Here is a 22,828-nt window from a genome sequence, read left to right on the forward strand (position 1 = left end):
GGATCATTTAATATAAGTATGAACCTATTGATAATAATTTGTATCAAAATGTCAGCATTTATTTCGAAGTACAAGACTGCCGGCCTGTTGCTATCAAACGTCAGTTAATTTATTTATATTGCCTTAATACGAGGACATTAGACACATTAGACATTAGGGCTATAACATTACATTACGATTTGTGTAGGTTTCACTATTTAGGTTTATAAAGAAATAAACATTGTTACAACTAGGAATACTGTGATTTATTCGTGCAAATGTAATTCATTATTCATTAGTCTTTAATAAACAAATTTCTTTAAAACACTAACGTTAACAAATTAGAGACTTAGGTAGACTTTGGTCTAGGTATTGGATAGGCTGTATATAAGGTATAAGTAAAATTTTCGTTAAAACAATTATATTAAAAATAATAACTTGCAAAATTCAAATTACATTGCAGTCTCGTCGTACCCAAATTCTGATAAAACAAACAAATGAGCCTTACAAATCTAAATAAAATTTCTCTTTCGACATTAGCAATTATTATGAGTGTTTGATGTGTGTTTTGTATTAATTATTAAGTTACAGTCTACCTTATCAGAAAATAAACCAAAATTTGTCTAACTGCTTCCGAGTATTTGTTTTGATTTTGATAGGACTTTTAATCGTAGAGAGCTAATGTAATAGGTTAGAATTGTGACATCATTCCAGCCTATTGCAGTCCACTGCTGGATATAGGCCTCCACAAGTTCGCACCAAAAATGCCCGAAATTGTGGAGGCCTAATTCTAGAATTGTGACAACAATTCTGAAAATCATTATCGCAACAAAAGCAGCTGGGTATATATATATATAAATATATAATAATATATATTATACCAATATGTATTGTAAACGAACAAAATCACAAGCTCCAGTTCATTTACTAATAATAAGGCCTGTGACGCGCTATTTCTGCTGCGTCACCTGTTGTCGATCGAATTGTTTATTAACTTTTACTACGGTCTCACTATACTCATAAGTACGGGACCTATTTATGAATTTATCGTGTAGTATAGTACGCCTGTAAACGACCTTCTCACTTTATTATTTTACTCGTACTATATAACAATAGAAATATTACATAAATTACTGTATTACTGCGCCTTAAATTACTGTGACATTTCGTATACTTTTACAATTTAAAAAGATAATTAATACGAATATAATAGTCTTGTACGATTTTATTTTTGTTTTACCCACACATTAGGGAATTGTAAACATTTTTAATTTCATATAAAAAATCGACCGTTCCGTTTCCACAGTCATTTAGAACCGAATATGATTAAAATCATCATATCAAAAACTTCGATCTATCGGGTACATCGTTCCATAGCTTAATTAGCTAGAGCATCGACACGGTCAGTCGGTGATGCAGGTTCGATTCCCGCTGGAACGGTCGATTTTTGATATGATATTAAAAAAATGTAATTGTCTTGTTTCTAGTTATAATGATCGAAGTGGGGAATAATATTAAATCAAAGCTCTCGTCTTTTTGGGAGCAATAAGACATAGTAATATGATAGTATAGGATGCCTACCGCTCGAAATTCGTCTTATGATCTAAAATTCGTACGTGAAATCGCATCTCTGCTACCTTAATGAATAATGGAAAAGCGCACCCAAAACTAGACTTAAAGAATTGCAAATACTTCAGAATAACATCGCAAAGGTTCTCTTCAACTACGATTTCATGTCAAACACTGATATAATCTATAAGGAAAAAAATAATGAATATCTACCAATTATATCATTTTCATACTCTTTTATTGATTTATAAAATCCTAATTTCAAAAATTCACAATCAAATCGAATTAGACACAACGAAATGCGAAGACACTCACTTAGACAACGCAATAAGCTAGTCACACCTAAAACTAGAAAAAAATATATGAAGAGAGCAATAACATTTGAAGGAAGGGCACAGCTATTCAATAACTTGCCAGATCATGTAAAGGTCGCAGACTCGATCACTATTTTCAAACGGAGACTTAAACAATACATCAAAATGTTTAACTACGAATTTTATTTTATCATTGTTTTCTCCTTTTAACTTCTCTCACGCATTAGTAATACGATTCACAAAATCACAGATCAGGTCTGCAGCTACAAACTGGACTATAACTAAATCTGTCATGTTAATGTTGTTGTTTCTCATGCAAATGGCTGTATGGTTTTAAATGAAAAAATAAAGAACTTTAACCTTAAGTGGGAAATCACTTTGGCAATAGACTACTTAACATTGTTGTAGTATTAGCTAACTTAATTAGACGTAGTGCATCAACCGCTCTGGTGTAGTCGTGCGAGTAGTCGCCTAACACATCGACGGTTTGCGGGCTCGATTCCCGCACGGGATGGATATTTGTATTCGTACAAATATTTTTTTGCGGTTTGGATGTCTGTCCTTGTGGGTCTCCCCACCGTGCCACGGAGAGTACGTTAAGCTGCTAGTCCTGGTTGTTATCATAAATGTCTGATAGCGATTGATACACATAGTAGGGAACATATATAGTATATATATATATATATAGGGTGTTAGAAGCTGAATGCGTAGTGAATGCGAGACGTAGTGCTTTTTGCACTTGTAGTAATATTGGCTTATTAGTTGAAGTGAAACAAGCTCTAAGAGTCTGATATGCTAGTAAAGTCTATAAGTAACTTATTTGAGAGATTCAGTTTATCGGCAATTTTCTGAAATAGGCTTATAGGCGTATTTATATATAAATTCAACTTGAATATTCTAAGACTAGATTTCGTACTTCATAAATTCGGTGTTTCACTCGCTTAAATACCTACGTACTCGTACGTTTAGCGTGCAGAGTATTTGAGGTAGATTTTAACGTATATGATTATTACTTCTTCCTATCGCAGTCCACTGCTGGACATAGGCCTCCACAAGTTCGAGCCAGACATTATGGCGCGAATCCATGTGTTTTGCCCATAGTCACCATGCTGGGCAGGCGGGTTGGTGACCATAGGGCTAGCTTTGTCGCACCGAAGACGCTGCTGCCCGTATATGATATTTTCAGTTTATTGAATATGGCAAGGAAAAATTTATTTGAAATAAAACCATTATTCACATGCTCAGTAATAATAATTAAAACAATAAATCTTTTAAAAGATTCACGAAAATGGTCTGTTACAGCTTTATTTACCTGCTGTCGGAGTTATTTCATTGAAAGAGTAATTTTCGCGATACGATTTATATTAATTTAAAAACAGTAAGTATGGTTTTAAAACTTTGACAGATTTATGGTTACTAATCTAGAGTCTAGTCTACTACTAATCTAGGGTCTAGAGTTTTGTTTGTAATCCAATTATATTTTAAATGAATTCTTTGTTTTCTAAAAATATTTGTTTAAACCTATGCAATTTTTATACTTTACCTTGTATTTGTTTTTCTTTTATCGTTTCAAATGTATTTTTATTTCTCAGAGGTATTTCTCTTATCATCCTTGCCCTTTATTTAATAACAAAATTTATATTTTTAAATTATATTAACACTTAAGATTTTCTCCTGACAAACAAACTGAGCGATTGAAACAGTATTTTCTCCAGAATGATTAATTAAGTAAGCGCTCTTCTATAGATGTAGTAGTCTAAAACATAAAAAGATAAAAATATATTTTATTAATAATATACATAAACGCCAAATCTTAAATTTAAATAAAAAATATAACTGAATTATATTAAACTTGTTGGTCGGCAGACAGTGTTTAAACGATTGATGTGTGACGATTATTATATAATTAATTAATGCTGTGATTGTAGAATATTATTATATTTAGCATTAAGTCAAATGTGTACCTGCTGACAATGTCGACGACACTGTCATTAGTGATAATTGTAATTTATGTATCATATATCTTTCATGTATATTAACAAAATAAAATAAATAAATTTATTTCACGGGTAATATAGCGTATTATTATTTTAATGGGCAAAGAACGAAACTGCTAGATGCATTTATTACACGAGAGTTGCGATCATTTAGAATGAAATTTGAAGAATATTTTTAATATTGTAAAAAGGAATAAATATTGTGAGATTTTTTTTTAATTTCTTTATTTTTTACCTTTGACACTAAAAACGTTCACAAAGTATTTATTTATAAACGAAGATTGTTTGAGTTAAACACAACTGTATTTTGCCACAAATCCGGCTTCAAACAACAATTTTACCATTCGTATAAGGCGAAAAAGCAAGTACAAAGCGAAGTAGGAAATTTATTAGAAAACGTTTTCAGTTAGAAGCGATTTATGAATACGATCAAATTATTTTAATGGCATCATTATTTATAAAATAGAATTAAAAATCGATAAAACGGCTAATCTTCTATTACTACCACAGCTGGCGATGCAATAAAATCTATTTGCACTATAAATCTGCTTCGTAAAGTATTTATCGTGTTGTCATTAACCACTTCTATCGACGTCATAAGCTATATCAGTGGCGAACTTTTTTCTAATGGATACTAATACTATAGAGAGATAAAAATTGTGTGAATATAGATTTTTAGGGGTTAATCTCTGACGCTACTAAACAAGTTTTAAACCCTTAGACCAAGAAAAAGCTATATATTTCCCGAATGTTAGAAGATATATTTTATTTTCGTAATAGTAAATATTCATTTAAAAAGATTTACATTTTGAAAATAGTATGTTAAGAAAGGACTACTTTGCTGCTTTACCCGCTTACGTTGAGGTAACGGTGAGCTATAAGTTAATACCATTTCTACAATAATGTTAGTCTTTAGTAGATCAAAAAAATCCCTGACACCATACAATTATATCTGATAGAAAAGCTATACTAAACTACTTACTTGTCCAAAAACTTTATTATAATTTGGAAGTGATTTATAAGCATTATTATTAAGCATGTCATATTAATACATATCAATATAAGTTACTTCATCATCAAGATCATAGTATGAAGATAAACTTTGCCCGAAATAGTGTCTTGTTAGGACGCATAGTTTCAGAGATACGGGAAGATTACATTAATGGCGGTGTAGGGTGGAAATCATAATCAAAGACCAGCAAAGTTCGCAAGGATCAGTTACATATTAAATGAACCATACAAAATCAATCAACCATTATTTACAGTTATATCTAATTACGTTTTTTCCAAAAAATATAAGCGATTGCGCTGATTAATAATGTAATTTAAACGTTGTTAGCGAAATAAAGAACCTCAAATAACATTTTACAATTTGTTATTTACGCGTATTTCAGTATTGGATACTTTGTTGATTATATAATCTAGTTAAATGTAAATAAAACTCTCGGATTAGTTCAGTGACCAGGTGCTTTGAGATAGTGTTAGGTGTTTTTTGAACACGCAACGAAGAAGTTAATCTCAAGGGGACTCATTAAGACTAAGGCGTAGCTTTATAAGATTCTATAGCAAAACAGATACATGTAAATGAATACACTACGAAGAGTTTATTTTTGTTTGTTAGGTACCTTATTTTATCAAAAATATGTTATCGATATATTAATGTCACTTCAGCTTGTAATATCCCACTGCTGGGGATAGGCCTCTTTTCCGCATATAGGAGAAAGATCAGAGCTTTATCTACCACGCTGCTCCAATGCGGGTTGGCGGATATATTCCCTACTATGAGTAACGATCGCTATCACGTGTACATGACAAGAAACGGGACCGACGGATTAGCCCGCTCTCTCGGCACGGTAGTGAGACCCACAAGGACTGCACAAACACCCAGACTACGGCAAACATCTTTATGACCAATACAAATGTTTGTCATGTGCAGAGATCGAACCCGCAACCGTCAGCGCAACAGCCATAAACCAGCGTTGTGATCGTTGAGCCTACGCGTCGTTGCGTAGCGTATTAATATACCTATTGATAATAATAAGCCATAATATACACAATCTCCGCGGATCTGTGAGTTGGCGGATCTGAAGTTAAATTTGTCAAAACTATTATAAACATAAAAAAATAAGTAGGCACGATTTTATTTACATAATTGTTTTTTTTTTTTCAGGAAATCTACTCGTTATTCTAGTGGTGACCTTATCGAGGCGATTGAGGTCCATAACTAACTTCTTTCTGGCAAACTTAGCGGTAGCAGATTTATGCGTTGGAATATTTTGCGTTTTTCAAAATTTAACGATATACCTCATACCAAGGTAAGTGAGTTCACTCTTTCTCTATATAAACTATAAGTGTACGAAATTTCATACTCCTCCGTCCGCGCAATTTTCGTAAAAAGGAGTACAAAGTTTTTGCTTCACGTATTAATATATAGATTATAATTGTAATAAAATGTTTATAGCTTTACTCTTATAAATAATTGACATTATAATGACATATTATTATAGATGGGGGAAGATATCTCTTTTAGAGATAAGTCCGCCCTTGCCAACTTCCTATATTATAACGACTATTGTAAAATTACTTAGTGCAATAAATAATACAAAATGCAATTTAAGACGCAAAAAAAAATTGTAACGTTTATGGATCAAATGCAGTGTCAAAGATTTCAAAAGGAAAGCATTCCGCTCTTGTCACCAAGTAACTGATAAACGTAACGACATTTTTTAAAAGAGAAGCTAGATCGACATTTTAATAGTTACGATTTAGCTGAAAATCTGAGACTGACCATAAAACAGTTTTGACCTATTTGCAAAAGGCTGACTGATAAAAAAGCTCGATATATGTGTGCCCCATGATCTTACTAAAAAAAACGTAATGGACCGTATACTCATTTGAGATTCTCTTTTAAGACGTAATGATATTGATCCAATTTTTAAGAGATTAATCATTGGTGACGAAGAATGGATCACCTACGATAAATATGTACGAAAGAAATCGTAGTCAAGCTGCGAGACTATTAGGAAACTCGGGTTGATACGCTATAGGGTAATAGAGTGTATAGTGCATGGGGAAAGGGCATCGTTTATTATGATCTTTTACCACTGTACAAAACCATCAATTCGGATTTTAACTGTCAATAGCTGATAAGATTTAAGCAAGAAATTGTGAATAAATAAACGACCAAAATTGATCAACAGGAAAAGTGTGGTCTTTCATACATTACTTAATCTATTACACTGTCAGGTATATATTACAATCACATACATTATACACTCTATTATATATTACACTCTCAGATTTCCATCTGTTGGTCCCTTCGAAATTCTTTAGGTAATTTAAATTTAACATCAAAAAGGAATGTCAAAACTACTTGTCGCGGTTTTTTAATGAGAAGTCCCAAAATTACTACAGCAACGGAATGCTGCCACTGTGTATGAGATCGCAGCATGTTATCGAACGAAATGGTACATACATTTTCTAAAATCTTACCTTCCACTTCTATATAAATAACGAAGAATCTTTTCCCCGACCAAATAGTTTTCTCTTTAATTAAATGTTACTATACTAACAGTAATCTGAATTATTACTAAGCCACTTTCTGCACCTGTTGTCTTTCATATCGCATTTCTTTCTTAATCATAAATATGTATGGTTGGAAGGCACACGCAAAAGATGGGCAATATTATTTGACTGATGGGAACTCATTTTTAAGCGAAGGAAAAACGGAGGAGAATATCAATTTGACCTGTTTCTTTTTTACACACGACGGCTTTTTATAGAGTAGTCTGTTTTTGAAAAATCCTTTTTTATTATATCGTTAATGGTACTATAAATTAGGAAAAGAGTTTTAAGCCGTCTAAGGGTTTTATTATAAAGTAAGATTAATAACAATGACGATTTATCCTTCTACGAAATTTATGCTGTGGTATTACACATTAGCGACTTTCTATTTATAAGAGAATCTGTGCTTTAAAATTGATTATATTATATTTCCATAAAACTCACCCCTTAGGTTACAAAATTAGTAAATGATTCATTGTTAATGTGACAAAATTGAATCAAATCAATAATGAACTTTATTTTATCAATTCAGTTTACCCTTTGAACTCTGTCGACTCGTAAAACATTTTATTTTATAATTATGCAACATTTAAAATCGATTAAATCTATTAATCGAAAGTCGAGATTAGTCGAGGTTTCTTTTAAAACTTTTATAGAAACATTTCAAATGCTTATGGCTTTTATGACCAGACTATAAGGTTTATTTATTTATTTATTAATACTTTATGGCATAATACATTAAAGAATTGTACAAAAGGTGGGCTTAATGCTAAAAGCATTCTCTACCAGCCAACCTTAGGACGTACAAGAGCAAAGGCTTGTAGGTGTGCAAAACCGGGTATTAGTAAAATTCAGATAAAGAAGAAGAAAAAAGGGAGGAAATATAAAGTTAGTGGCTTAGTATATACATGAGCACATAAATTCATATAAATATACCATAAAAATCTATATATATATACCATGAAAATATAAACATACATAAACAGATACAACCTTGTATACATACATACACACATAAATACATGCATGCATACATACATACATACATACCTACATACATAATACTTAATAAGCTGACGACAATAATAATCACAACACAATTACAGTGTTTATTGAGTTCACTAAATTAGGTTAAATTTTGGCTAAGAAGAACCCCTTAACTTGCCTCTTACATGAGTCACGTGAAGGAGCTCTACGGATGGACTCGGGTAACGAATTCCAGAGACGAACAGCAGAAACAGCCAATGAATCATACAAAAACCCAGACCTATAAATAGGAGTAAGAGATAGATTATGTGATATTTAGATAATTTGACTAGAAATTCGAAGTAAAAAAGTTAATGAGTAAGCACTCGATACTTTTTAAGGGGTAATTCAAATCTCAGTGATGTTCATTTATAACAAAATTACAAAACAAATTTAAAAATAGGTGTCCACTTTACTACGGACACGAGTTACTTAAGAAGTATAAATAAATACATTTAAGATGAAATAATAATGTCTCTCACTCTGGTCTCTTGAGAAATATTCTCATGAACAAAATTTTCGTGTCCGCTGTAAACTTACTATAATTTAGTATCAAAATTTATTATAGACATAATTCTATATTAGCTTGCTCTAAAACTAAATGGAATTCTTCGGGGAATCGGAGATGAATCGTGCCTTGTTACTCGAAATTATGCCAAAGGCTGCTTGGCCATGAAACTTGAAAATTATTGTCATCATACCATTGTACATAACACTTATTAAACACAGCAAAACTGGTCAAAATTGTTTGCGTATAAAACTTTCGGAAATGCATATAAATCTAGTTATGTACTCTATACTTTTTGAAGTGAAACTTTTTTAGGCGCATGAAGATAAAAATTTTACGGATGAAACGGCAACGTTTTGATGAAACGGCGCCGTTTTGATGAAACGGCAACGTTTTGATGAAACGGCAACGTTTTGATGAAACGGCAACGTTTTGATGTAACGGCAACGTTTTGATAAAAAGGCAACGTTTGTGTCGATGGTGCCGGAACGGAAATCTAAAGCTTTCGAATTGTATAAATATAAACGAGACTTAAGAACTAGTTTGCCAAAGAAGTTTCACTTCTGACATATGTACTTTGTACGCACGCACTTTTTTATTATAAATACGAGAACATATACAAATTAATCAGACACATGCACAATATAAAAAAAATATTTTTCTAAATAACAAAAAATTTCCAATTAAAGTCTGAAATGTCCTGCTTCACTGAAAGGAGGGCTGTTTAAATATTCTAAACAGGTTTTTCTGTCATAAAATCGTTTAATTTAAATACGCACGTACACTTAAAAATTTGACCTCAAGACAATCATCTCATTTGAGTATAAAATTACCAATTTAAATAAATCATTCTTGTATTTAGATATATCAACCAATACATATACTCGTATTTGATACGCGGTCTAAATGTAACCCTATATTGTGTGTAAATGTTAAAAATATTTAATTAAAAAAACCCCATAAACACGTTTCGATACCAAATTTTGGTATATAAAATTCTACAATGTCTTTAAATATTTTCAAAATACATAATATCACTAAGCAAGCTTAAACGAGACAAATATATATTTCAAGCTTAACGTAAATTCCTAATAAGATTGTCTTGTGAATGAAAACGAATTCGTGAAGAAATTTGAAAGGATTTTAGATTCTTGAATGTTTTCCTACTAACTTATTTTTAAGGATTGTTTTTTTAATGTCATTTCTGTAAATATATGTACGCAACATTAGGTAATGTTACATACTTACATACTCCAGTATCCAACATTGTTATTAATTTAGTTTTTATGAAATTTAGGAAATGTTTGGAGCGTAATATAGAAACATTGTAATATATAAAAATAAATTTGAGACGGAAATATTAGGACATTATATTATGTTTTCATTATCAGATTATGTTAAGGGCACAGTAACATCGAATTATCATCACACTTGCATATGCATGTCAATTTTTATTTATATTTTAGTTATTAAAATATAAGAGTTGAAATGGGCACCACATAAATGCACGAACTTTGCTAAATAAATAAAAGCTTGTTTTTATAAGTTTGTTATTTTATAAAGCAACACTTTCAACACTCGTTAGGAAAAACTGAATGTGAAACACAACCTACCGAAAAATGGGAACGTCTCGCATTAAATATTTTGTACCTCAAAATATAATTTATATATATCAGTTTTTATGAAAAGTACTACATTATAATTTATCATAGAGTTAAAATTAATTTAGCAAAAATAGACATTTCTTAATTCACACTTCCTAAAAACTCAAGGACCATATTATATTAAGTAACGTTTAGTATTGAATTCATAACGATATAATAATAAATGCAAAGTATTATACTAGTAACTTTTAGTATTGAATCCACCGATATATATCAATGAAAGCAAATTATTACATTATAGCCTTTACTTCATATATAGCCTCTACCTTATATTGTTGCTATGCTAAAAGTTTTCAGTTTAATCGTATAACATACGAGTATAATAAATATTTGTGAAGGCTATATGCGTTAGCGATGTGTTTTGATGTGGAATAATACGAAATGATCTTTAAAATCTTTAATAAAAAAAAATTATGAAGTGTACAAGATTTAGCATAAATCCATAATCCTTTTTCATCACAATCAGTTCAGAGAAGGAGGTTCTCAATTCGAATGTTTTTTTAATGTATGTTTTCATTTCTGTAACCTCAGAACTTTTTACTGGAAGAACCGATTTTGATGTTTCTTTTAGATACTCTGTTTCTTTTTGTGTTCTATTTAAAAGATGTGGTCCCATAATTAAGATGTGACAAGTACTTTTTGAGTTATCTCTAATAACCTATAGCTTGACCTATTTTTCGTCGACTTACGTTGTCTTACACCTCATAAATTTTTACTGAGTGTACCAAATTTGAATGTAGTCGAATTCTTTTTTTGTTTCGTTTGCGAGCAAAAACAATTATTTTCTTACACGCCTCGTAAGTTGTGTTACAGAAGCGTGAACATTTATTATTATCTACTTACTCAGTTGTTGCGAATTTTTGCTCAAATTTATACATCTATTATGAATGGAATATTCATTACAAAATGTGCCATATTAGAAAAAAAAATGAATAAAATAGTTGATAGCTCTTCCTTTTACAAAACATGTTTCAAATTGGAATCGTTTTTTCGAATTCGAAGTAGTTAATAAGAAATGCAATATCAATCTAGAAAAAGAACTTGCAAGATCTCATTCGTATTTGCTTTCTTTTCGTATTAATTTTCTTATTATAATCTTTTCGTATTAATTTTGTATGAGGGTTAAAATATTTTGATATTTCTAACCTCATATAAAGTTAATACGAAACCTCATAACATTTAATAATTATAGATTATGCAAAGTTCCTCATAACTTTGAAAATAATACTAATTCTTATAAACTTAATAAACGTAGTCGGCAATGACAAAGTCCTTATTGAGAATTTGAGACAAATTAAAAGAATTCATAATTCATTAATAAAATAAATAATCATAAATTATTACACATTAATAACCCATACTGTGATGAAATAATATTATCTTATATACGTTACAAAGCAATGAAAGAAATTTGTAAGATTTTCGCGAGATCTCGGAGAATTTTAAAATCTCGCAAAATTACGTTCCCTATTCGTTACCCATTGCCTTGAAATTTATTGCATTCATGGTGAACTACGTTTATAGCATTAGATTCGATTGACGTTACATCTGGTATCTGTTTCGCGTTAAAAAACAAGTAGAGATTTGTTTAATTTATAATAATCAACGATGATATGAATATTTTTTTACGTAATTAAAAATGTTTTAAGCAGAATTAAACAATAAATACACACATGTATTTGATATTTACCCCGTTATAGAGACAAAACGAAAAATATTGTATATTCCTTAAATAAAGTTTAATTTTGTTTGCCTTCAATTTTCATCGACGAGTAATTCAACGTAGGTAATCGGAAAAATAATTAATCAGTTAAATAAACATTATAGTTGTAAATTTAAATGGGGCCACAATGCAAGCATTGTCTTTCGACTAAAAAAGAATCATGATTGTTATTTAAAGAAATTATGAAGTAATAGACATAAAAAATAATGTCGAATTGAGAAGCTTTGTCTTTTTTAAGTGGCTTAAAAATAAAATATTCATAACTACATGCTACAAAAAACTTGTATGATTATACGAAAACAAATGTAACTGAAAATATTTATCTCTATATTTAGGAGTCATACAGTCAGAGGTTTTTTTGTAGAGACCTCCTTTCTTCTAAATGAGACAGCGAATTCACTTTGTCATCATAAATAAATATACCCGACGTAGTAATAATACGAAAGGGACATTTTCGTTCTACATGCCTTACACTTTTTTTAATTTGTAGGAACTTATATAATATATATTATATGTACTTATATAAATATAATGAAACCTTCGTTATAGAGCTAACAAAAAACAACGTCGTCATTTGTCTTCATTAACTAGTTTATACCTATTTAAAGCATTCACAAAGTGTGAATTTTTTTATTATTTTTATGCCTTCTTATTTTTATGTGCATCAACAGAACAAATTTTTAAGTAGGTTTTTTAAGTGTAAGTATATTAGATACATCTAATTAAAAGATTAAAATAGGTCTCTAAAGTAAGTTTTTAAAGTATCAGTTACTTAGTATGTCCCTTTGATAACCATTTCTTTCGTCCTTTTCATAAATGTTGTACCTAAATTTGTTCTAGTATATTTATGAATGAAGCCGATCACAATAAAAGCTAATCAAAAAGACAGCAGCTTACAACATTTGAAAGAACACTTTGCAGTGGTAATATAGAACTACTTTAAAGTGCAAAAACATGGCGAGCTCAGCACAACTATCTTTGAATTGATAAAAGCGTAAAGTTAGGAGTGAAAAGATATTGCATTGGTGCAGTATAGTGCACAACAAATATGGTGGTGATTCGAAATTAGTTTTAATTTCATGTGATCCTGTGTCCCTTTCATGTGATCTCTCCCCTATATTCCACGACGTATTATTATATATATTCAACGATTGAGCTATCAAGTTGAAAATTATTATGATGCTATTTATTTGAAGCAGGTTTTGTGAGTACAACAGAAGATATGACCTTATATTTTATTTCAGCTGGGTGTTCGGCGACTTTCTCTGCAAGATGTATCAGTTTGTGCATTCACTGAGTTACACTGCATCGATTTTCATCCTAGTGGTGATTTGTACGGAGAGATATTTCGCCATCATACATCCTATAACGTGTAAACAGATACTCACATCGACTAGATTGAGGGTAAGAGAACTTGTATACTTCTTAGTAGTACTTATTCTTGATAGTAATTTTTGGCGCAACGGTCACACACTAGTTTGTGGCTGTTGCGTAAGCGGTTGCGGGTTCGATCCCCGCACATGACAAACATTTGTTTTGGCCATACAGATGTTGGCCGTGGTCTGGGTGTTTTTGCAGTTCTTGTGGGTCTCCCCACCGTGCATCGATATGCGAAGATGTGTATAGAAACTGGTCTGTCTAAGCATAATAAACGTATGGGAACAAATGAAAGCCCAGCTGTTAATAGCTCTATATAGATCACAAGATGTATGGATAATTTTAAATACACATTTCAGAAATATACAAAGAGATGTAACTGAATTCTCTTCACTATATAATATATATTTGGGGTTGTGGGACCCCACCGTGCCTTGGAGAGCACGTTAAGCCGTCGGTCCCGGTTGTTATCATGTACACCTGATAGCAATCGTTACTCATAGTAGGGAAGATATCCGCCAGGAGCAGCGTGGTGGATTAAACTCTGATCCATCTCCTATATCGGGAAAGAAGCATATGCCCAACAGTGGGATATTACAGACCAAAAAGTATAATAAAAATAGTAGTATTTTTATAAATATGCATATATGATATCATACGAATATTAAAAATATGTAATTCCACAATTTTTTTAAACTATTGTCACGGGATTTTCTACACGACATTTTTAACTAAATCGTAGTTTCAATGTGCTAATAATTCACCTTGAGTTCCTAAAAGGGAAACATAAAGAAGTCTACAACGTGTAGACTACACGTGAAAAAATCACAATATGTATGTAAATTGGTTATTCCGTAGAAGAGCAGTGTTGTGAATAAGCTTGATTTTTTTATCAACTTACTTAATATACGAGTATTAAATATATAAAACTGTTACATAAGATTTCCTGTTCTTCTCTTACGAAACATGCGTTATGTTTGTATCTTCGTTTTTTTTTTGTTACGTTTTGTATCTTTGTATATATATTATATGTATACATTATTTTATTTATAATGTAGATGGACGCAATAATAATGTCAATGAATAGTTTTATCAATGATTTTCAGTTAAATGAAATCCGCATTGCATATAAAAGCAAGTTAATAAAATTAGCATAATTTTATCGGCACAATTTCATTATAGTAAATAATTTAGGTCAGCTAACTTTGCTTTGGTTACAACCCGTATTAAATAATACCTCCGTGCTTTACGATGGTAATTTGTTTTAAGAATTAGGTATCTAGAACAGTACCAGAGATGAATCTGAAATCAATTTCCTGAATACTTGAACAATCTATTCATTACAGCACTTGCAATTTACTAAAAGATAAATTTATTTTTAACTATTTATGTAGAACGCCAAATCTATTAATCAATGTAAACAATTATCATTATTTTTTTTTTATTTTTTTTTTAATCTTTATTTGTATAATGTAAGAGGCTTTGGTCGCTTAGCGACTATGTGAGCCCCATTGATCATAACAAAATAACTATACTCTTAAACTAACCAATCTTAAAAACATCCAATACACCTTAATCGCCAGTGCCGACGTAGGATCAGAAAGGAAACAATTATCATTATATTATTTGTGCAAACAAAATCGAGCTGTGTTAATTACAGTGTAGTCATCAGTGGTAAATTTTGTGTAGTTTTATTTAATAATAACGACAACGGATGTTATGACGCGTCTTCAATATCGAATTCGTCTCCACATTTTTTTTAAAGTTTGCTTTCTTACAATCTCTCATTTTGCAACAGATGTTGCAAGTTTAGCTACAGTTTTCTATTCTTAAGTAATTTTCTTAGCAGCACTTTTTAATACTTTAAAAATAATGCAAGCGAACAAATGAATGAAATAAAATAGGGAACTGCAGAATTATTTGAAAACGTGGTTATTGGCTTTATTTTAGCGTAGGTTGTAATCAGGATATTGTTGATGTTATGATTTAATTTTTGTCAAAGATAAAGAGCCGTTCAAAGAAATAAATGAGCAATGTTGATATATTATTAATACATAAATTATAGCTTTTGCAGTAACCTTATTTAATTGTATGATAATAAGTAGAATATAAAGCGTCTTTGCCTCCTTGCACAAAAGGCTTGTTCTATTTCAAAAAGTGTTCGGAATTAATCTCGCCACCGGTCGCCAGACTCTACTGCAGTTTAGCACTCACCTGTTACATTTTTTTTAGTCCAAGATACGAACTAAATGAGATCTTCACTCATCTGCTTAGTGGATTAAAATTAAATGATTTGCTAATCCTCTTTGCCCCGACATTCGTATAGTCACCACCCGTGCACAATTACTTTGTGCTTAAATGTCTTTACTCTGTTTTTGTCAGTTTCAAGTAAATTAAGATCTTCAACAGTTTACAAGTCTCAAACTGTACTTTGCGTAAAAGGTTTATTGAGCGAGCAGATATTGTCAAATACATGAATATTACCATAGAACGTAACCCTAATTTTAGGTGGAATACTTATGATTAATCAAGCAGAATTCGGAAGTTAACTTACTGTTTTAGAGATCTTTGAAATGTTGTTGAACCGATTATTTTAAAAATAATATATAAAACTTTTTGTCAATATCATATTTCATATTGCTTTGTATCATGGGGTCGAGTATCAAAAGCAACATTGAAGTCACTTCTTTATCCAAAGAATGAACTATATAAATAAGTACTGTGAGGTTATTACAGCTCGATAATTATTCTTACTAGATGTTATCCTGAAACAACATTCCGAAGTAAAATATACATACACCGGAAATACTAAATAGGCGCAGAAATTATGCAATATACTCCAACACTAAAACGTTTCGAACTACGTTTATTCGTAAATTTTATTGCCACTTAGGACCTATCTTATCACTGAGGATTATCTATAACAGAATTAACAAGAGTTTTTTCAGGCAATAGTAAAATATTAAAATTAAAAAAAAATAACTACTTTTTTAGCTTGTCTTATTGCCGCTACACAGGTTTTTCTAGTATGGCAGCAGAGGTATCCTAAATATAATTACTGTGAAATTGCTCTATAACTACATCTTAGTACTAATGTAAATCTTTTTTTTTTGAAAAATAAATAATTATTATTACTTTATAATTTTCTTCTTGAGTATGTTAATATAAATCACGGCAAAGCTAGCTGTAAAATTCTTGACTGTTACTATTATTTTCCTGTTATAATAATATAAATATAAAATAATTATCATGCATAAGCAGATGGGTGAAATTTGTCTGTACTTCCGCTCTCCTACTATTAGTAGTCGCTGTTATAAACTGTAATTTAGGTCACTTAATACAATAAAATATTGTTTGTTTTCTTTCTTTCCTTCCTTGTCGTTTTCTTAGGCGTTAAAGACTCGAGTATGAACAGTAATATTATGCTAAATATTTCGTTTGATTATTAACTGAAATGTGAAATGGGTATATTCAATTTATTATATGCATAGTATTTGTAGTATTTAAGTAAAAACAATGTCCATTACCAATTGAATAATTTGCTATTCTGTATTGTGTTTTCTTACAGTTGGTGATTCTCGGCGTGTGGATAACCAGCGCCGCTTACAGTGCTCCTAAATTCATATTTGTGGAGACAATCACTAATGACTTAGGAGACGGCCACATAGAGACGATCTGCATTCAACATCGAATGAAATTCAACTCGGAAATATTTGACATGGTTAACTTCGGTCTTCTCTACGTGACACCACTATTAGTGATGACGGTAAGCTCAGTACTAATTTATCTAACGAATCCTTTCGAGAATACTTTTAGCAAACTTTACAAGAATATTAATCCTCTCTGCTTGGAATAAATTAAAAGTTTAATTTAAAATGAATAATTTAGAAATACTCACGTGTTATGAAATTAGTGAAACGGTACACTAAATAATAATAGATACAAACGTGTTTGCAATATTTAAAAAATGCATGTTTCGTTATAAGCCATTTTTTTTCAGGCATTTGTTGTATGCAAAACTACGTAGGTAAAAAATAAATATATCATTTCATAATGGTGTTTGGTGGTCGTCTTTATTGTTATATTATAGTTATTTTTTATTTACTACCTAAAATTATGTTATATTTCGAATATTTTCGATTTCCCTTTTTTATTTATAACTGTATGCTGTGTGGTTACGGCAGTAAAGAATATGGCCACCCCCTCTCTTCCCATGAGTTTCGTAAGAGGTGATTAAGCCATTAAGGTATAACACAGTTTCACTACCACCAAGTCCATCTCTAGGTGTAACACAATACTGACTATTATATTACCATTATTATGAGGTTTGTCTTGCAACGGTGCTGAATGGTACTGCGTAAGGATATTGTATATGGAATGCTTACACCGGACCGCTACGCAAACACCGAATAAATTTTCGTACGATTTCTTTGATTGTGCACCGTCAGCCTTCCGTAAACTAAAATAGTCCACAGGTCTTTATTGTCTTTAAAGACAATTTTTTTATATTAAATCCATTTTTTCATTTATTTTAATTTTTTACGTTTTAAAGGCGGCGAGCAAGCGTACGACCCAACTGATCGTAAGCGGTTACCGTAGGACATGCGGCGTAGGCTATAGTCGCTTGTTCTACCACAAGCATTGCAAGCACGATGACCCTACCTTTTACTCTCCCCAGGAGCTCCTGTTATGATACTCATCACAGGAATACAATAGGCACTACATGAGAGCAGTAGTATTTGTTTGTGAGCTTCTGTAAGGTTGAGATACTTATCCAGTCCGGCTCCTTCAGATTTAGAAAAGGATATTTTCTGCTGTCCTATCAAAATTTATAAAAGAATAATAAGTTTAATAATTCAGTTCAGTGAAAAAATCCCCCATTTACTTATGAATATACGAAACAGTACTAAGCAGTGCTTATTCGGATAATTGAAAAAAGTCGTAGATTCACCCAGAACTAGTATCAAGCCAACTACACAGACTTAGTAAAATATAATTATGATTATATAATTAACTTTTAACGAATGTTAATCCAGGTAGTGGGGGATATTAAGGGTAAAGTTTAGGCTGAAAAAATAACAGCAACTCTCCCTTTTACCAAACTTTTGGGTTTGCAATATTTACACGGACTAATTAATGAACGTTGGAAAATTGTCGCGCAGACCGCATTGTGAAAAGCAACTTTTTTTTATAAAAGTCAGACGAATTTTTCTCGAAAACGTTAATACATTGACTTAGTTTTCGAATAACAATAATGCTTGCATTACCTGTGCTTGTTCGTGTTCGTGTCGTCTGCGACACGTTAGCTTAATGGCCCCAGCAACTAAGATAACACAGATAAGTTTATATAGACGATACAGATATTTTGCTTAATCTTTATTGGGTTTTTGAGATTTCGTGTTGGGGTGCTTCTAGAGCCTACCAAAAAATAGTACCTATCTAAAGTACAATTTTTTGAGGGTGTGTTATTTGGCTAAAAAGTTATTTAATATTTGTTATCTGACTTAACAGCAACCAAATGTGCGGTATTCAGCATAATATTATGATTTTGGTATTTTGACTTTGTATCTAAGTATTCGAGTATTCAAAATTAGTCACTTACGACAAGTACTTAAAAGTAACTGAAAATATGTGTTTAAAATCAGTAAAAGGTATACATTAAAATAAAATTTATCGCATGATTGACGCATTATTTAAAAACGATTTGGTTTTCCTTTTTCACCAATTGATGCACCTTGTATTAAGTCTGACTAAATCTTACGTTGAAAGAAAACAAATTCATTTTTGAACAAGACAACATTGTTTTTAGCTCTGTCATTTTTGTACAAACACATAATTCACGCCTGAAAGCGTATCATTTTTATTTCCTTTATGATCATGGCAATCAAAATGTAATTAGGAAAATTGGAAAAAATATGGGAGGACTCTGTAATCCAAAACAAAACATGTTTATTATGGCGAATTTTATCAATCATCTTCGTATCGATTTTGTTTTCCAATAATATCCTTTTGTTAAAGATTACTAACTAGACGTTATTATTAAGTCTCTGAATACCTAACTGACGATATTAAAATGAAATTTTCACGCAATATGCTATGCATTATGGTTGCTATAAGAAAAATTATGTAAATGTAATAATTTAAAAAATGTAACTGATCTTCAAGTTAGAAACATATTTTTTGTCGATTTTACAGAAATGCAATTATCTCATACGTATATTTAGTTCATATTTTGTTAAAACGAAATAATTATGACACATCCTATTACCGTTAAATAGTAAATAAAATATTAAAACTAGACAAAATTAGTAGTGTATTATTGGTACTGAAACATTTTAAATAATTGTTTTTATACACATACTTATATAAATATGGGTATAATAAAATTAGGCCAATATTTCATTTATATGCAGATGTCGACTGTATCTTTTATAAACACTAGAAGGACACCAGCACTGCGACCACGACGAAATCCGTATTGTCGGTCGCTTATTAGCTGGCAATCTTCCTTAGGTAACCAAGGAGCTGATTGTTAATAACCCGCTCCATCACCTTAGACAGCAAGGAGGTAATCGCAATTGGCCGGTAGTTAGATGGATCTGTGCGGTCACCCTTTTTGGGGATAGGGTGCAAAATTGCTACTTTCCACGAAGACGGTACTATACCAGTGGTGTAAGAAAGTGAGAATAAACGCGTTAGAATTGAAGTCAATTCAGGAGCACACGTCTTAAGTACGAGGGCCGGAATATCATTAGGACCACTGGACTTCTTGACGTCGAGGGAATACAGAACACGACGAATGGCACTTTGCTCAAAGCGCATCGTGTGCTCGCACTTGGAAATGCTCGGTGGTACCATCCCCTCATCGTCAGGAGTGCAGAGAAGTTTCACTTTTCATTATAAACAATTTTATAATTATATATATATACATGCGTTAATATGCTAGCTTCGTCCCATATTAGGAATAATAATATGTAATATTTTTAGCAGCACACTAGAGAATTATCGTAACCACACAGATGACAACAATAAAATAATACTGCATTCAAGTTGTTTTTTTGTTCTTGTGGTAAGGTAAGTTAAAGGTGTCGGGGGTAAGGTCGGCAACTCGCTTCTTATGCAGGTGTCCATAAGCCACGGTGTCCGCTTTTTGGTGGCCACACTATTTGTTGTTTCAAAAAATTACAGCGGCTGAACTTTAATAACGGGTTAAAAAAATACTAGATTACATCGATCGTTTTTAAGGTTTAATAGCTGTGTAGTGTCATAAAACGTGTCTTTGAATTCTTTACAATAAAATTTAACTTACGTGAAAAAAAAAATTCACACTACTAACCTGAAAATACCCATATTCTAATAATGGGAACAAATACGCATAATATGTTACTGAACATAATCTTTACGTGCCTGTTGGCTCGTATAAATGATACATGCGCAATTTTTAATCTGTTTAAAATTTTATTTTCTGATAACTATGTGCTCGCTACGGGTGTGTGAACATTTCAAAGCTACAAATTATTCATATGGAATGGAATTTAACTACTCAATGTCAATTTTGTGATTTAAAACCCTAGTTCACGATTATTTTTTTATTGCCATGACGTTCGGTATGCACTGGTAAATTTAAAAAAAAGGATTATTTGTTTTTGTTTTAGGAATTTATATGTTATTTAGAATAAAAAATACAGTTAGATCAATACAAATTTTTGTAGTGAGCTTTCACATTAGGGAAAAATGCATTTACTTTCACAATTACACGCACACGTCGTCTTGAAATAAATAGTTTTTCGTGTTGAAAATAATGTTTATTGAGAAAGAATATTGGCGAAAAAAAATTTCATAAATACATTTACAGTCTGATTTTATAAAATTATTGTAAAATTGCAGCTTCCATTAAAACTAGACTCCATCCTTGATACTGAAAAATAACGAAAACATTCTTCAAAAAGTTTATATAAGATAAAAATCTTGTTAAAAATGAAGAGGTTCACTCAGCTTTAGTCGTCAAAAACGAAAAGCTTATGTCTGACTCTTATAAAAGACAAATAAAAATCTAAAGCCTTTTTTTGTTGTCTACTGACATAAAAAGGTTACTTATACCTTTTTTCGCGTTGTGTTAGAAAGATAACTAGTTTGTAATATAAAGGTGTATTGTTTTGTATACAGAAAGATTTATATTTGAAATAAATAATATGTATCGGTTATTGTATATACAGAATATGACTGAAACCCGAAAGGAAAACCCTTTTAAATGTCTTTTGGTCAATTATAAAAGGGATAATTAAATTATGAAGATCTAACATGCGCATATAATATTGGGTTACTAATACTCGTATATGAAAAATACAATTTTATAAAACTTACTTTATTTCATTTCCAATATAAATACAACCGAACAAGACGGAATCAAATATTGATTTTAATAAATCAAGTGATACTTAATACTAGCAGTCATGGCACCATCCCACGTGGACATGATTTGTACCATAACTATCTTTAAATATTTAGTTCTTAAGTTATGAATTGTAAATAATGTAGTAATTCCAGAGGAAGGTTATGACGAAAGAAATGAAGGAAATGAAGGTTATGAAGACTGAGAGCCGAGGAGGGCCAGAGTTTCGTTATTTCATAAAAGCTGAAAATTTCTCAGTGCACGCTCCCAACGCCGATAGAAACAATAGCCATACAAATAATTTGCGCTTACATTGCAAATACTTTGGCAGATACTAGGTATCAAAGGCGGCAAATCCACGGCCAACCTAAATGTTTGTCTAGATCAGGATTGGAGCTATCGAAATTAGTCGACTACTGAAGAAAAATCTTCTAATAGGTACCACAGTAACCATGAGTTAAACTTCATATTTGGCCATTGCTTCAACCTGTGTTGGGAGCATGCGCTGAGAAACTTTCAGCTTTTATAAAATGATGAAGGTCTGGCCCTCACGGGCTCTCGGGTTATTAATATGTAGGTATAATACATGCATAATATAGTAGAGGAATACTGATAGTTTTAGAGGTTTCTAATTTGATGTCGTAAATAAACACATTTTTTGCGCTTACATTACAAATATTTACTTTAACCGACTTCAAAAAAGGAAGAGGTTACT

General features: G+C 31.3%; 1 protein-coding gene across 1 annotated transcript in view; it reads left to right on the forward strand.

Moving 5' to 3' along the window:
• LOC123669779 (trissin receptor-like) overlaps positions 1–22,828 on the forward strand; it is a 45,744-nt gene that overhangs the window by 4,198 nt on the left and 18,718 nt on the right. The window contains exons 2-4 of the mRNA XM_045603370.1: positions 6,030–6,174; positions 13,589–13,748; positions 17,290–17,487. Of these exons, the coding sequence (XP_045459326.1) occupies positions 6,030–6,174; positions 13,589–13,748; positions 17,290–17,487 (503 nt within the window). The remainder of the gene's footprint in view (positions 1–6,029; positions 6,175–13,588; positions 13,749–17,289; positions 17,488–22,828) is intronic.

This window comes from Melitaea cinxia, chromosome 3, assembly GCF_905220565.1.
Source record: "Melitaea cinxia chromosome 3, ilMelCinx1.1, whole genome shotgun sequence".
NCBI lineage: Eukaryota > Metazoa > Arthropoda > Insecta > Lepidoptera > Nymphalidae > Melitaea > Melitaea cinxia.